The sequence below is a fragment of the Boleophthalmus pectinirostris genome, unplaced genomic scaffold (genome assembly GCF_026225935.1).
Source record: "Boleophthalmus pectinirostris isolate CB_2022bp ecotype Guang Dong unplaced genomic scaffold, ASM2622593v1 HiC_scaffold_23, whole genome shotgun sequence".
NCBI classification, from domain to species: domain Eukaryota; kingdom Metazoa; phylum Chordata; class Actinopteri; order Gobiiformes; family Gobiidae; genus Boleophthalmus; species Boleophthalmus pectinirostris.
Window position 1 is genome coordinate 32,267,638 of NW_026571207.1, and position 16,663 is coordinate 32,284,300.

The window sequence follows — 16,663 nt, forward strand, 5'->3', positions numbered from 1 at the left end:
CCAGCTATAGGTGGTGCTATTGAGTCAGTTTTGTAATAGTTTTCACTGAGATGTTCAATTCCATATATGGTGTGGTCAAAAACACAATTGTTTGCAAGGGAAAAAACAACAATAATGACAACAATAAATGGAACAACTTTTAACCTTTTCTGAATAGTCTTAGAATTGTTTCGATCTATAACAGAAGGGCTGCATGGTGAGAGGTTTGTTGTATTGAAGATGATTTTGAGTCTTCCTCAGAAATTAAGTAAAATTTGAGAATTCTGATTTGTGCCAAACATTTAAAACATTTGAAAAGCACAATCATTAGTCATATACCACTACAGCCTGACAACTGAAGCCAACTGCTGTTTTAAAGGGTAATTTACTTTTCATTTTCTTTCTTTCTTTCTTTTTTTAATTCTTTGTTTTTCGTGTTTGCCATAGATTTTGAGTTTCATGGCACAGTGGAGGCTTTCCTAGGGTGGTATCATTTATTAATGCCTCGTGATGAAAAATCTCCAATGTCACTGCGGCGGATTGTCAGTGGCTAAATTTGGAATTGTGATTTTTTTTCCTTAAAAGTGTGCAGCGCAACTTTTCTAGTGGAGTGTCGACTGCCTACTTGTCTCTATGGAAACCTTATTGCTTAGCCTGGAATGTTCCATGATATGACATTAAATATTTCCATCTAGCATTTAATCATTACATGTGTTTCTATAGCTCAAAAATACAATAATTCTTTCTGTGAACAAGGGCGACTCTCCACAGATCTGAACTGTAATGTAGCATAGTCCTGTAACCTGCTTGTCTCCCCCAGAATAGGTAGGTTTAATCTATACTGTGGAATATTTTAGACAAAGCAATATTTCCATGGAGACAAACTGTTAATTTTTATTTTTCTGAACCATTTTAAAATCATCATCTTATTTATAACCTATTTCCCCATATTTTCCTTGTTCTATTTTCAGACCAGACTCCAGGCCCTCCACAGCCGGCCCCCCTCCTCCCTCTCCTCTCCCCGCTCACCTCACCTTGTTCTCGGACACTTCGCTCCCGCCCACCCCTCGCCCGCTTCCCCGCCCCACAGCCTTCCCTGGACACTCCCTCAGGCCTCACCACCCCATGTTCTGGGGCCCCGGGCCGTTCCAGTGGGGGCGCACCAGAGCTCCACCCCACCGACGAGGCTTCAGGGGCGGGTACAACGGGATGTGAGGAGCCCCTAAAGACTGGAGGAGAGATGGAGGCAGAGGACAAGCTACAACTTCTGATCTATGCACTTTGTAAACTCGTGAATGTAGGATTTGAACAGGTTTTTTGTGAGGACTGAACTGGGACTAAACCAGGACTTAAAAAATATTTAAATAAGGACTTAACTAGGCCTAATATTGATCTAAACAGGGACTAAACTGGGACCAAACGAGGACTTAAGCCAGGTTAGATCTCAAATAGTTCTAAAACCAAGACTGAACTGGGACCAAACCAGGTCTAAACAAGGACTGAGCTTGGAGTTAACTAACCCTAAAACAGATCTAAACTAGGACTTGACTGGGACTAAAACAGGTCTGAAATGGGTTTTAAACAAAACTAAACCAGGTCTAAAATAGGACTGAGGTTGGACATAACTAGGCCTAAAACTGGTCTAATCCAGGACCAAACCAGGATTTAAGATGGTCTCAATGATGACTGAGCTTGGATTTAACTAGGCTTAAAACACATCAAAACTAGGACTAAAGTAGGCCTTAAACAGGTCTGAACTTGGTCTAAAACAAGACTCACCTATGTCTAAACTAGAACTAAACCAGGTCTAAATTTGCTGTCTAAAAACTATCTTACATATGCAGAAAGAGAAATTGAAGTTTCTTGTCTAAAAATGTCCTTGACTTTTGTATATATTATCTAATCTAAGAGTTGAAACTGATTTTACTTTCTGTCAAAATTGTATCCAAAAAAAAAAGTGTGAGACTCTGTGTTTAATTATTTATAGTGTGTAGTGTATGTGATATTTCCTTTTCTTCAAGTTTTAGATTGTTTTGGATAGAAATTAAATCAATGTCAGATGATCTCGGTCAAGCCTTTGAAAGTTTGATATCTATTTTATATCAAGATAGACAATGGAATAAAAAAAAAAGGTTAGATTGGAAATACAAGAAACATTTAATCAAATCAAATTTAAACGTAGATTAAATATTGTTTTGGTCCTGGTTTGGTCCTGATTCTGTTCATATTCGCCCTCCTGGTTTATTGTTGTTAATGTAGACTTGGTTTGGTCCTGTTCTAGTCCTGGTCTAGTTCTGGTCTAGTTCTGGTCTAGTTCTGGTCTAGTTCTGGTCTAGTTCTGGTCTAGTTCTGGTCTAGTCCCAGTTTGGTCCCAATTTCAAGTCTCAGTTCTCTTATATTACCAAAACTTTTCCAGGACTCAACCAGTACTGACCAGGACTGAAAAAAAAAAAGTTTCTAAATATTCCACACTTTTTGAGCTCATTTCATTTCAGCATCTCAGTCTTCCCTGTAATTTCACAAACTTGTTTATAAATCCTGTCAAAATACTGTACATATTTGACTGAAAAGGCACAAAAAAATGAGGATAAGTTCATTTAAATGCACTGAAGTAATATTTAACCAGCTATGTTGTATTACCATTGGAAAAGACAAAAGAGCGACAGAAGAACAAAGACTAAACCAGCAAATAAATTGAACTAATTCAAATGAAGATTATATTGCAACAAGTAAAAAATATTAATCTAGACAATCTTCTATTCAAAGTTAACAATGAATAGTTATTTTTATCTGTAGCGTATAGTAGTTAAAGGTGCATTTTGTAACTTTTCTGGAGGCTGCGTTTCTACATGGAGATGTTATTGCTTTGTCTAGAATGTTTCACAGTATTGCATTAAAACTTTCTGTCATCAAGGAGATCAAACCAAACTAAGTACAGGTCAAATCTGTGGAGAGGCGACCCCGCTCACAGTCAGAATACCTGTTTTTCTACGCATTTTTGAGCTCTAAAACCACCTGTAACAAATGTAATAAATGTAAAGTAAAGTTACATAGTGCACCTTTAAAGCTGTTATTCACCTTGTTTTTTTCCAGTTGCCAAGAATTATTCAGAGCTGCAAACTACATCTAGTCTGGATTGAACCAGTGGAATTTCAAATATGACAAAGTTTCTAATTACATAATCTTATACATAATAATCTTATTCATTTGTAATTCATATTTGATAATCTTTAAATCAGCTTTTTAACTTAATTTTAATTTCCCTCTTTAAAAATGTTTATGTAAAAAAAATGTACTTGTAATGTGCAATCTGAAACAAAAGAGAGATTTTTGGTGCTACTAAGACATTTCACTCATTGTAAAAAGCTGCACTGCGCAACTTTTCTGGTGGAGAGGCTGCTGCCTAATTGTCTCCGTGGAGATTTTATCGCTTTCCCTGGAATGTTCCATGTGGAACATTTTAGACAAAGCAGTAATATTTCCATGAGACAAACAGGTTGCGGATGCTCCACTGGAAATGTCAGAGTGCAGCTTTTAATGTGTGTTTTTATTTTTATTTTATATTTGAAAAAATTTAACAAATTTTTACAGATTTGTGTATATTTTAGTTATATTTTTTCCAAAATAAACACTAAACGCGACGTTCATTGTTCATTGTTCTGTTTTTGTCTGGTGCCCTCTTGTGGATTCAAAGAGGCTGTAAATATGGTTTGGTTTGTAACCGAAATAAACATTTTTTTGTGTTCAGTTTTTAATCGATCTCGTATGCTTGTGTTTCTGAGTTGACCTATTCACAAAAAGAGGGAAAATGTTTAAATGAATTTTATGGGTGGTGGGCAGAATAGAAAAATTGTAACGGTACTTCCAAATTAAATTACTCAAGTACAAGGAAAATGTAGTGGTATGAGAAATTACTCAAGGAAAAGTTTTTGGGAAAAGTACTTCTCAAGTAAGAGTAACTGAAAGAATGATGTAATGTAAATTTTGGAAGGAAAAAAACATGAAATGTTCAAAAAGGATGGAGGCAAAAATGAGACAAAATCAAAACTATAGGAGCACACATGTTCAGGTCATTTCATATTTTCAACATAAAGCTTTTGCCACTTTTGTAGACTAACTCACAGTGAGAAAACTCACCAAAACTTTTACTCAGATAAGTGTACTGTTACTTCAATAAAAATATTACTCACATAGAAGTAAAAGTATGCTGCTAGAAAAGTACAATTTCATTATAAAGTTACTCAAGTAAATGTAACAGTACTATCCACCTCTGATTTTAACACATTACGTAAGTAAGCTCTACCTTACATTTATTCAGTTACAGGTGTAAATTACAAGCATTAATTAAAAAAAAAAAAAGCTCAAAAATACCTAAAAACAAACATTCTGACTGTGAGCGGGTCACCTCTCCAAAAAACTGACCTATAACTTGGTCTGGTTTGGTGTCCAAGATGGAAAGGTTTAATACTGCCCTATCAAACATTCCAGACAAAACAATAACATGTCCATGGAGAAAAGCATTTGATGGACCCTCCATCAGGAAGGTTACACAATGCACCTTTAAGCGCTCTAAGTAAATCTAAATTTTGCCCCAAATTAAAATTATTTCTTTGTAAATTCCCCATTATCTAAATTAAAAAAGCTTTACAAGCTACACAATAATGAGCCAGTCTGAGCCAGTTCAAAGTTTATTACAATCAAATTTCAATAAATACAGACAGTGGTCTCTGCCTCAAAGTGCTGCTGAAGGAAAAAGGAAGTGAGATCCACGGATCCAGGGGTCATAGTTCACATCGGTAGTTTGCCGTCAAACATACTGCGGCTCAGGTCCAACTCAAGCTCACGCTGTTTCTGGAGCAAACCCTGAAAAGATACATGAGAGAAATACTGTAAATGTAACAAAAAGCAGAAGTAATAACAGGAGTAACACAGGGATGTAGGGTTTCTGTATTTGTTCATGATGAGAATGGACAGGATTAGAAAAGTCCATCACGAGATACAATTACCACACCGAGACAGTTTGAGCGTGTACAAAGGAGAGATGGAGCGCCAACAAACAGGAGGACTAAGGAAAACCCAAAGAGATTTATAGGTGTAGTGAATTTCTTATGCAGAATGCAGAGGAGAAGAGGATCAGATAAAGTAGATAAGGATTCACATAAAATGGTTTAATATGGGCCCATTAAATACAATTTAAAAGAGTTTCAGTCATATAAGCAGCTATAAAGATACAATTTCATAAGAAGAATATTTTTAAAAACCAAACCAAATAGGCCAATTATTATTTTTTTATTTCTAATTATAATGGCTTAAAATTGCATATATATATTTAAATGTACGGCGTCTGTCTGTTTCTTCTGTGTGTCCACTCTGGTCAAAACAAATGAAGCAATGTGATTGGCTGATTTATGTTACATTCAAAAATCCTCTCCATCTTTACACAGGAAACAGAAGCTGCACGCAGACAGCTGCGCACATACACACACACATACACACAAATGCTCTAAATACAAGTAATTTCTCTCCTCTCTGATAGTGGAGCGAATTAATCATGTCTCCCATGACTCAAAATTACTCAACACAAACTATCCAAACTGGAGCCTTTATGTAACATTTATTCTTGAGAACAGAGGAGAGCATCAGAGAAGCAGAGAAGAGGGTCAGAGGAACAGAGGATGCAGAGGAGAAGAGGAGAGGGGCAGAGGAGAAGAGGATTCTTCACCTGTCTGAGCTGCGCCAGTCCTCTGAGGATTTCTTCTTTTCTCTGGGTTTTCTGCAGAAGCCGAAGAGCTGGAGCTGAACGAGAAATATATCTTTTAGTACATTTATAAAATTTAGAGGCACAAGAAAGCAGAAACCCATGATTTATTTCAATTAGAGAAACAAAATGACACAAAATGACTATTATTAAAAGGTGCATTGTGTAACTTTTCTGGTCAAAAGCATGCAAAGCAAAAGAATGAAGGTGTTATTGCTTTGTCTCGAATGTTTCACAGTATGGTATGAAACCTTTCTATCTTCATGGAGAACCAAGTTACAGGTCAGATCTGTGGAGACACAGCACCACTCAGTCAGAATACTTGTTTTTCTAGGTATTTTGGAGTTATAAAACCACCTATCATTGACTAAATGAAAGGTAGAGCTGTTAATGTCATACTGTGGAACATTCCAGGCAGAACAATGACATCTCCACAGAAACAAGCAGGTGATGGACCTTCCACCAGGAAGTTACATAGTTAAAACATAATATACATACATAACTAAAAACAAAAGATGGAGGCCAGATTCATACCAAACAAGCATACAATACAACATGGACTAACATTAGTGTACTAGTGTAACCCATTATAATACCACTAAACCAAAAGTAAATGTGGAATTGAACCAGAAACAGGACCAAAAACAAGACTAAAACAGGACTGAGTAATGACTAAGGTTAGATTAAAAACAGTGTATATTAGAGGGTTACCTGTGTGTAGTGAGTGCTGATGCTGCGTTTCCACTGGTCTCAGGTTAAACACTTCATCTGTTCGAACATAAGGGAGAAAATCTGGAGCTGGAGAGTCAATGTGGAGTGGAGAGCGCCCCCTACAGGAGAGAGCAGCACAACGCATGTTCATATTTATGTAATTGTAAAAACAGCATGTTACACTAAAAGATAACCTTACTTATCTGTGGGCTGTCCAACCATCTTGAACTGAAAAAACACATTATACCAATTTAGTCGCTTATTTCAAACCAGGGTTGTGGAGTTAAAGGTAGTATAGAGGATTTTCCAAGGAACGAGAAATCCAGCCTTTGTCCTTTTTCAAATGTTGCGCATGCGTGAAACCACCCCCCCTCGCCCACAGCTCCCTACGTAGAAACACCTCCTCCCGCCTCCTCCTTACGCCAGAAACAGGTTTGTTTACAGCCAGTGCATTGCACATGACTTGTAAACAAATAACTACAGTGTTGGTTAGGCAAGACGGAGAAGTGAGGAGCGGGGGGAGGGGGTGCGCGGACATTTCGTGCACGGACAAGAAGTGAGGAGCAGGGAGAAGAACGGAGCAGGGAGCAGGGAGAGGAGAGAGGAGAGGGGAGCGGTGCGTGGAGATTCCGTGCGCGGACAAGAAGTGAGGAGCAGGGAGAAGAGCGGAACTGGCAGCGGGGAGAGGAGCAGGAAAGGGTGCAGAGAAGGGTGCGCGGAGATTCCGTGCGAATGAACTAGCTACAACACGCAGCAGCAAGCGGACTCTTCCTTTGCCTTGAAAATTACGTTTTCAGACATAGGATATCGCATTCGTGTCCTGAAAAACGTTTGTCGAGCTCTTGGAAATAAAGTACGTTTTCATAATAAGTAGAAGTTTCCTGTCCAGGAGTAATTTGGCGACCAATGCGTCAGTCTTTAGACCCTGCGTCTGCTTCAGTCGCGCCATCGCTGGAATGAATCTTCAAGAATCACCTTAGTTTGGCTTCGCTGCTTTTCCCCTTGTCTTCTTCTTTCAGCGACCTCAAAAACGGACTTTCTTTTGGGGCTAACTGCTCCTGGATTCTTGTCTGCCATTGCAACAAACTTTGTGCTAACTGCGAGGAAGATATAGGTAAAAAAAAGCCGCTAAGAACTGTTGCGTTGGTGGAGTAAACAGCGTCTGTGCGTCTTGCGTCTGTGGACTGCGTGACAGTCGTACGTAAACCACGTAATGGCAGCGCGCAGGCAAGTCAGTTACGCTAGAAACGTAGGGAGATTGATTGACAGCCTGTCAGCTAACAGATAACGAGGCAGTATCGTTATCTATTGGCAAATGTTTAGCCCCACCACGTCCAGAGTTGATGAATTTTTATTCTCTTTTTTTTGGTCATCATAATTACAAGGCTACTGCACCTCTATAATGCTATCATTGACTATTTGAAACAAAAAAAATCCTCCATACAACCTTTAAAGGGCCTATATCACACAAAATTGACTTCTGTGAGCTTTAAGACATGTTATAATGCTGTTAACAGACCTGAACCTGTGTTTTATTTCATTCACACATGTTTGAGGAACCCTGCATTATCAGTCTACATGCCTCTGCAAAACTCAAAATGCTCTAAAAACACAGTGGAGCACTTTTAACTGTATTACCACATATCACAAGGTGGAACGGTGGAGCAAAGTGTTTTCAGTCTGAGAGAAGAACTCAGCCTAAATCTGCAGGGTATGATGAGCAAATAACATTAGAACACAGATCAGAAAACAGCGGAATATGGTCAATTTAACTAAAATTTGCCCATATTATACAGCAGTCTACAGCAGTGATTAGCTCAGAGAGTTTTTGTCTCACCCGGCTGGTCTGTCTGGTCTCCTTTGGTCCACTCTGCTCTGTGGGGCTGAGGCTTGGAGGCACGTTTTGGCTATTGGCTGGGTTTCTGCTGGTTGCATTATTGTTGTGTGGGTTGCTAGTTGGATTCCTCTGCAGTGACAGGAGCTGCGCCTGCCTCCTCAGACGGCTCTCCTGTCTCTGACGCTGCAGCTCCTCTGGGTAACGCTGAGAGGCAGGCACGAACTTCCTATTCGGTCTAAAACAAAGAAACTATCAACTATACAACTAGTCAAAAGTTTGGATATACTTCTTATTCAATCTTTTTTTTTACCACTTTGAACATTTTATATACATACAGAAAATATATAAAAAATACAGTGAATGACATTGGTGTGTCCAAAAATGTGACTACTAAAGCACATGGGGACTGAAGCAGAGAGGAAGCCAATGTTTTTTCAAACTTCAGTTAATGAATTGGGACACTGGTCCCTAAAAGGCCTGTTTCTATCCGGTGGCATAGTTAATACAACTTAAATCTAGGGTATCTAACCTTTAAACGGTGAAAAGATGGAGTAGGCATTTAAGCTCTCACAAAACCTTTGGCACATTAGTATAGAAGAAAATGCAAATATTACAGTTGGATATAAATTGAGATTTGGAGAGGCAAACTAAACGTTTAAATGTCTTGACTTTGGTGCGAATCATTACTGTTATAATCCATAATGGACTGGAGACAAAATAATATTACTAAATTTCAATTATTGTCACATCCACAGTAAAAGCTACCCTCTGTACCTCTGTGTATTCCACTCTGGTCTCTTCTCGTATTTTTTGGGGCGCTCCGTCCTGGTGAATGGCTCATACGCCTCTGCCCCAAAATCTCTGTGTAACATCTGCTGGACTTGAGCCTGGACTACGGCGTTCAGACCAGAGACAGGACCTGAGATCGGACCTGGAACCAGACCAGGGACCGGACCAGAGACCAGACCACAGGAGCCTGAATCCAAGGACTCAGAAATGTGCACCTCCTCTGTGAAGAAAACAAACAGCAACAGTTATTCCAGAAGCTGCCATGGCCGCCACCATGGCCACTGGACTATAAAGACATTTGAAAGCCTAGGCCTGTCACGATAACAAAGGGTACGAGGTGACAAAAGCTGCTAATGCTAACAACTTTCTGGTCTGTTGTATAACTGTAAAACCTGAAGACACCCACCCGTTTGAACTGCTGTGTCTCTGTGATGATTGACAGCTGTTAATTCTGCCTCCTGCTCCGGACTTGTATCCTGATTGGCCGCTGCTGTAAGAGAAAATAAATAAGGGAACTATAAACGATTTGTACAGATATATTTATTTTTTGAAAGTTTTTTTTTCCAACTATAATGATGACTGACTGTTGGACTGTACTTCAGGCTCAGAGCTGTTTGTGACCAATGGGCCCATCTCTGGACTCTGCTCCTGAAGAAGAGATGAAAAGTAGTGTTATGTATGTGAAAGATGGTAAAATTAAAAAGGGGTACAATGCAAAGCAGTTTTTTAGCTTTCTACAATGTTATAGTATTGTTCCTGGTTCAACGTGCCAGAAGAGATTTTAGGGGCCATCCATGCACTGTCCAGTATTTTAGCGATCTCTCCCGTATTTTCAAAACTATAAAAGGTAACACGGTGATCTAAATATGTTAGGCATCAGCAGTTAATACCACAAAGAAGTAAAGTACCCCCTCTTTAATAAAAACAGCAAACCGCGATTTATTTATTTTTGTTTGTTTTCATTGACACAGTGATGTACCTTGTTCCTCTCTCGCTGTCTCTCTTTCTCGTACTGTCTCTGCAGTCGCTCTCTCTCCTGCTCCACTCTTCGCTCCTCCTCCTCTTCTTCCCGTTTCCTCTGTGACTCCTCCTCCTCTCTACGGCGACGGCGCTCCTCCACCTGCAGCTCAATTGCTTGCTAAAAAAACAAAGCACATACAGTTGAGAACAATAATAGGTCTACAATCTCATAGTCCAGTCCAGTTAGAAAAGTTTCCAGACAGATGACGGAAATTACCTGTTGTTCCAGCTGCTTGAGTCTGCGGCACTCTCTCTCCTCGATTTCAGCCGGATCCAACAGAGACGTCATGGTCCGGAGGTGACTTAGCAGAGAGACTTATGTTCACATGTATCTATGGAAAGATTCCACTTTAGATCTGAAGCAGTAAGCTAAGTGAGTTACCTGGCGCTGTTGGTGTGTCCCCCTCTGCTGTTTGTCTCCACATTGGCTCTGACATTGACCTCCTCCCACTGGGACAGACTGGAGCAGCGGTCCATCTCACCTCTGTCTGCGCTGGGGCAAGGGGGCGGGGGCAGTGTGCAGGGGGGAGGAGCATGAGAGCAGGGGGGAGGAGCCAGGGGGGGTCTGTGGAAGGAGTCAAAGTGACACGCCCACAGGTGCAGGTCCTCTGTCTGAAAACCATAAAAACATAGTTATAACATGGTTAAAAGCTCCATTTAACATTCAGATGCTTTAGTCAGCTGGTCCTATCCTGATGACATATTTAAACATGAGCCTCTCTCACTTGTTGTTGTTGTAGTTTTTCGAGGCGTTTTCTCTCTGAACTTTCCGCTCGTTGTTTGTCCAGCTCCTGAAGCCAAAGTCTTCTCTGCTCCTGCCTCTGCTCCTGTGTCAGCTCCACCTCGTCCATCGGAGCAAACTCCTATAAAAAAAAAAAAAAAAATAGATAGATAGATAGATAGATAGATATAGAGATATATATAGATATATAGTAAACATAACAAATATTGCAGTAAAATCACAGACTGGACCTCTGTACTTTGTAAACTGTGAACACTGTATTACTAAAGTCATTGGTTTAATCTTATTTAATATAATTAAATCTCCTAATCTAATTTAAGAAAAGAGAGTATGCTATTTTTATAATGTATTTGAGTGTTTTACCCCGACTCTGAGGCTGGACCTGATGGCGGCTGGTAAATCTTTGTAACTGATAGAGCTTTGGACCGAGACCAAACTCTCTGTGTCATCCTCCCCCTAATACACAACAGACAATCACATGTTATTTCACATTTTGTTCATTGTAAAGTGTAACACTGATCTCAAGAGAAGCCTCTTTATAGTGACATTTTACCAAAACAAAGATCAGATACCTGGAGTCTGAGTGGAGCCAACCGCTGGATCTTCTGCTTCAATGCCAATTGTTCATCTAAAAAAGAAAAACTATTTAAAAATCATATACAGAGAGAGTATTATACATAATGTATATGCATATAAACATGTTTTGTACCCAGTTCTTTCTTCCACTGAGCTTTTTTTGCATCCAGCACAGCTCTATCCTCAGATGGCCGCTCCTCCACCCAACTCAACAGACCTCTGGATCTAAACAAGTGAAATTAAAAAAGAAAAAAATGCTTTTAGAGCCTTGAAGGTGAAAAAGCCCTAAATAAAATATGACCAAAATATTATCTCGGATAATATATATATAATAATTGCCAATTATTATTGCATATTATTAATTCTACTATTACTAAAATTATGTACGATTCCGTGTAGCCAAAAAACTGCTAGATGATTTCTGATTTGTGATTCCTTCAGAGATGTGGACAACAATAAAGATTCATACTAGGCAAGGTAGGTGAGGTATCATTACACAGTGACAGAATTTGGTCAGAGTGGGAATTGATCCTCCGACCTTCGAGTTGATGGACAGATGCTTCAACATGTGAGGTTTTGCTAAGATTCACTAAAATAACAAAATAACAAAAAGGTCTCTCACCTTTTGTCCTTGTTTGGTGCATTTCCAGTTTCAGTTTCAATTTCATTTTTTTCCCTTATTTCCTCTGGACCCTTCGTTTCACTCGCTATAGACTCTGGGACACACTCTGCTTGGTTTTCTGAAATTAAAAATGATTTATTTAATTACACATAATTGGCATTCAAAGAACATACCGGTACATTTTGACACTTTTCATGCTGATACCTTCTGTGTTTGGGGGATAGTTGTTTGTCTGGACCACATTAAGAATATGTTGAAGCTGCTCATTGGTCAGACACGCCTCATTCTCCTGCAGCGATGTGCTCTGCCTGTACGGTGCAACTTTTAGCCCAACCTTCTTCTTGGGCTCCTCTGGTTTTCTGTCTGGTGTCACATTTTGGGGTTTAGCTGCTTTCACCTTCAGCAAAAACATCAGAAGGATTATTAACAAGGACAATTTAATGGTATTTCCTTAGTATCGCCATATAATCTTTGTTTTTTGTGTCATTTTGTTATCCAGGAGTAGTACAATACATTTTGATACTATAAATGATTTTGAGAAAAAGCAGAAATACTTTTTATTTTTTATATGTGCCAGATTTCCGTATACATTTTTGTGGTAACAGTAGTATTTCTGCTAAATAAAGTATGTAAAGTACAAAAATGTAATATTTTGTTTTGAATTATTGCTATGGCAGCAGGGATAATTTTCCATCAGTCTCAAGGTAAACAAATACATATGCAGGGCTGAGTTGCTCCTTCATCGAATCAGTACAGAACATTTGACATTATGCCTCAGTATTGGCTCAGTTCAAGTGAAAACAGCAAGATCATGTTCTCAATTTTAATACAGTAAAAAACTGAGTAAAATAAAATTCATGATAAGAGTTGAAGGCAGTATCAAGTGGTGGTTTGAATATCGTTTAATGAAGTTACACATTGAGCTGAAGCTTAAACACTGAGATCTTATTTGTTGAATAGTACCATTGTATTTCCTACATAATGTGTAACCTATGTGCTTCTATGCAAATTCCTTTGCAGAACAACTGTGGAGATAACCAGCTGGCTTATCTAAACAGACTTGGTGTGATTTACAATGGTTTGGAGGGGGTTGTCACTTCCCCCAAAGAAGAAATGCTGACACTTCAAGGCGACGATTCAAGACGGGAACCTGCTCAACATATTATTTGCATATTCATACTGTTGTGTTTTATAAACTGGGTTGAGGAACAAGCACGGGGTCAGATGCCTGATGTAAGCCCTCTGTAACTTTGTAGGCAGTTAGGGACAACGATCTGACCCAGAGCTCTGTATTAGAATTGTATTGTCAGGGGAATAAATTTTTTTAATTTTAATTGATTGAGTTTTGAGATTGAGTTTTTGATAGAACACGCCTAACAGAGTGTAGACCAACCTTGGCATTAGTTTTAACTTGTTTTCCCAGCGCAGTATTCTCTTGAGTTTTTGCAGTTGTCACAGTTTGGCCCCAGCCTCTGACGATGGCCTCTCCTCTTCCTGGTTTATTCTGGTGGCTTCTCCCATTCAGTAGATTCTGTTTTCTGATTGGCTGCTCCTCCTTACGCGTAGCCAATCTCGAGGGCTGTCTACAGCTCAAGACACTAGGCAGTCGGGGCCTTGGCTAAAAATATGAATTATCAGAATTAACAAAACTATAGTTACTCATTATGATTTTAGAGGCTTTTGAGGTGCAATCAGCTACAATTTATAAGTTTGAAATGTAATGTATACTTGTTTTGGTTAAGAAAACAGTAAGAGATTGTATTAGATGTATTAGAAATTAAAGCTGTGCATTTCAATTACCAGTACATTTGACTGACATGGTAATTACCTTCACTGGATTCTTCTGAAATTTTTCTTCTGCAAAAAAGTAGAGAGTGAAAAGAGAAGTGAGATGCAAATAGGTTATGGTGTGCCTGTGCAAAAATATATTATTGATTCATTTATTTCATAAATACAGTAAATACATTACATACAGTATATTATGAACTAGATTATGAACTAACAATGAATACAATTTACCATGATTCAGAAAGATCAGTTTGGGTTTCCCATTTTCCAGCTCAAACAGCAAACCTTCTCTGTAGTGAGGAGGGGTAACGAGTTAGAGAGAGAAAATATGTACATTTTTATGTCATCATAATTCAAGGACGTGTGATAAAAATTTAGATTGTTTCTGTCATTCTGTCTTTGTGTAAATGAATGTGTTTTCTACCTGAGACCAGACCCCCACAGGAAAATACTGATTATGATTGATTACATTAAAATAGTTATTAGTTTATCTTTTAGAAACACATTTGGTCTTGTAACTAAAACTCATTTGGCTTGTTAGAAAGACCCATTCATTGTAAATACTTCTGTTTCCTTTTGCTTGCTAATCATGTCAGGAAGTGACAAATGCAAGTGAATATGGATGCAAATCAGATCAAGCATCATCATCTGGTCACACCTCAGTAGGAGTCGTCACTTTCTCACTTTGATATGTATGTAACTTGTATTTCTGTATAAATACTGAGAGCTCAAATGCTCGGAGTGGATACATGGGGAGATACATGGGGAGAGACTGGGAGATATGGTGGGAGATGTAGTAGGAGCATACTGCTGATGTGCAGAGGCGGTTGGGTTTTGGCCAGGGCAGGCCTAGGCCCTGTCCATATCTGCTGTAACAAGAATAAACCTTGGTCTATATTCCAAAAACTCATCGGGCTTCGCAAATGGATTCATTATTTATCTTCAAGAGATATATAATATATAATTTTTGCCATGACAGACGTTTCAGTTACAATTTGCATATTGCTGACTAAAGTCTCGAGTATCGAGGTTAGTAGACCTACAAATGGTTATTATAATGTAAAACCAATGGAAATTTAAGACAATTTATTTAATCTGTGCAAGTACCACTGAAATCACTGTATTTATTAATGTGGGTCACATAGCGCTTCCTTTCTGCGTGTATAACATCATAAATGTTGACTGTGATCATCGCCATGTGTCGTCTTTGCATTGCTCTTTTCTTCAGTAGATAGACTATGGTCCACGCGCACTCGCAGCTGTTTGGACTAGCGAAACACCAAATTATGTTCCCCTATTGGTATTCCAGTTCCCCCTCGAAAACCAATGTTAACAAACTCCGCCCACAGAAGCATCACAACACAACTGGCTCTACAGAAAACCATGGGGGTCAAATTAGTGTTGGTTTTTCGCGAACATTAACAAATCTGATCCAATAAAGCGTAGTCCCATTTACATTTCTCAGTGGGTTTTCATTGTAGTTATTTTGTTTGTGTATAGGGCCTTGATTGATGGATTTTTAAAATAAATCACATGCAAACATTTAATTTCTGACTTCTTTAACAATTAATAGATGACTTAAGTGAACTTTGTCACTTCTGTTGTGAAGTGGACCCTGATGATGATAACCAAAAAATCACTTGGGTAATTTCTTTTGTTTCCCTGTTTAGACATATTTTATCAGGTTGGACCTATTATGTAATGATTTATAATGGATGGACCACCTTATCTAAATATTGAGCTTTTTATTACAGATTTGTTGTGATGCTTGTGAGCATGAGTGTGTGTTTCTTTCTTTCTTATCATTTGACACCAGTGGACGATACAGAAAGCTACAGTACCATAAACACAAAGTCGGTCACTTTTCACCATTGCACTTTACACTACAACTTCGCTAAATGTCAAACAGTATACGATATAAAATACTTGAAATAATTCTTATGTAACATAATATCAATTTACTAAAGCACTGGCTAGCGTAAGTTCTCGCCACCCATAAAATGTTAGGTAGTTTGTCCCTTTTTGGCTTCCTTAGATACACCTGTTTTCCTCCTCCGGGGCACGTGCAGTTACCTAGCGGCTACGAACGGAAACTGGGCATCTACACATGTCTCCACTAGTGGGGAAACGACAATCGGACGGGAACTTAATTTGTTGTTTCACCAAGCCTGTTGACAGTTAGCATTACTAGCCTCATGCTAATTTAAAACACAACACACTCACCCCAGGTTCATACTGATGGGTGCCGTCCACAGTGGTTCGTAATAGATAATAGATCCCACCCGAAGATGGAGAATGAACGGTCAAGGCGACATTTAATTTTTTTTTTATCTTAAAATCACGTCTTTGCTCAAATCGGTCACAGCTGCACGTCCACCTGTACTGTGTATGTTGGAAACTGACAACAGCCAAGAAAGGCACCGTTGATTGGTTCATTCATTTTGAACCCAGCCAATCACACGCCATGAATTTTACATATATATATATTTTAAATTTTACCCCATTTAAACAAGGCAATGCAAATATATTTGTCTAACACAGTTCATACACAAAGTAATTAAATGCGTTTTACATAATAAGAAAAAAATAAATAAATCACACAATACAAACAAATCGAAACATAAATAATCATCATAAAATTATCATTAAAAGATAACCGAATAAAAATCTTATAGGTAAACGCTTATATTGAAAAAGATTTCTGAAATAAATTTCCAAACAGAAACCCACAAATGTTGAACTAGGTTATTATTTGTTACAGTTTGAGTCCACAAACTTATCATTATTTATCAACTTTAACTTTTGCCATTGAATACTCTATATTATTTTTGCCTTTCTGCC

At 38.5% G+C, this 16,663-nt stretch overlaps 2 protein-coding genes across 4 annotated transcripts in view; one reads left to right on the forward strand and one right to left on the reverse strand.

Moving 5' to 3' along the window:
- Positions 1-3,734, forward strand: part of LOC110157732 (protein TASOR-like) — a 43,818-nt gene extending 40,084 nt beyond the window's left edge. The window contains exon 29 of one of the 2 annotated variants that reach the window (XR_008632915.1): positions 951-1,082. Coding sequence is in view for 1 of the 2 variants with exons in the window: in XM_055158953.1 (XP_055014928.1) it covers positions 951-1,194 (244 nt within the window). In the remaining variant the exon portion in view is untranslated. Of the gene's footprint in view, positions 1-950 lie in introns of both variants that reach the window. The other variant, XM_055158953.1, reaches the window with a different exon arrangement.
- Positions 3,735-4,654: 920 nt separating this feature from the next.
- On the reverse strand, positions 4,655-16,217 carry ccdc66 (coiled-coil domain containing 66). Of its 2 annotated transcripts, none has more exons than XM_055159540.1 (21): positions 16,046-16,217; positions 14,054-14,112; positions 13,863-13,891; positions 13,428-13,652; positions 12,239-12,431; positions 12,035-12,152; positions 11,546-11,637; positions 11,409-11,464; positions 11,200-11,292; positions 10,820-10,957; positions 10,477-10,706; positions 10,312-10,396; positions 10,054-10,212; positions 9,659-9,722; positions 9,481-9,561; positions 9,060-9,294; positions 8,286-8,520; positions 6,648-6,676; positions 6,449-6,567; positions 5,702-5,775; positions 4,655-4,842 (listed from the first exon to the last, which is right to left on the reverse strand). In XM_055159540.1, exons 1-21 carry the CDS (start codon positions 16,054-16,056, stop codon positions 4,768-4,770), a joined length of 2,400 nt encoding a protein of 799 aa, XP_055015515.1. In that variant the 5' UTR covers positions 16,057-16,217; the 3' UTR covers positions 4,655-4,767. The 2 variants fall into 2 exon arrangements, with proteins under 2 accessions (XP_055015515.1, XP_055015513.1); XM_055159538.1 differs by having other exon boundaries at positions 9,481-9,564.
- Positions 16,218-16,663: the final 446 nt, after the last annotated feature.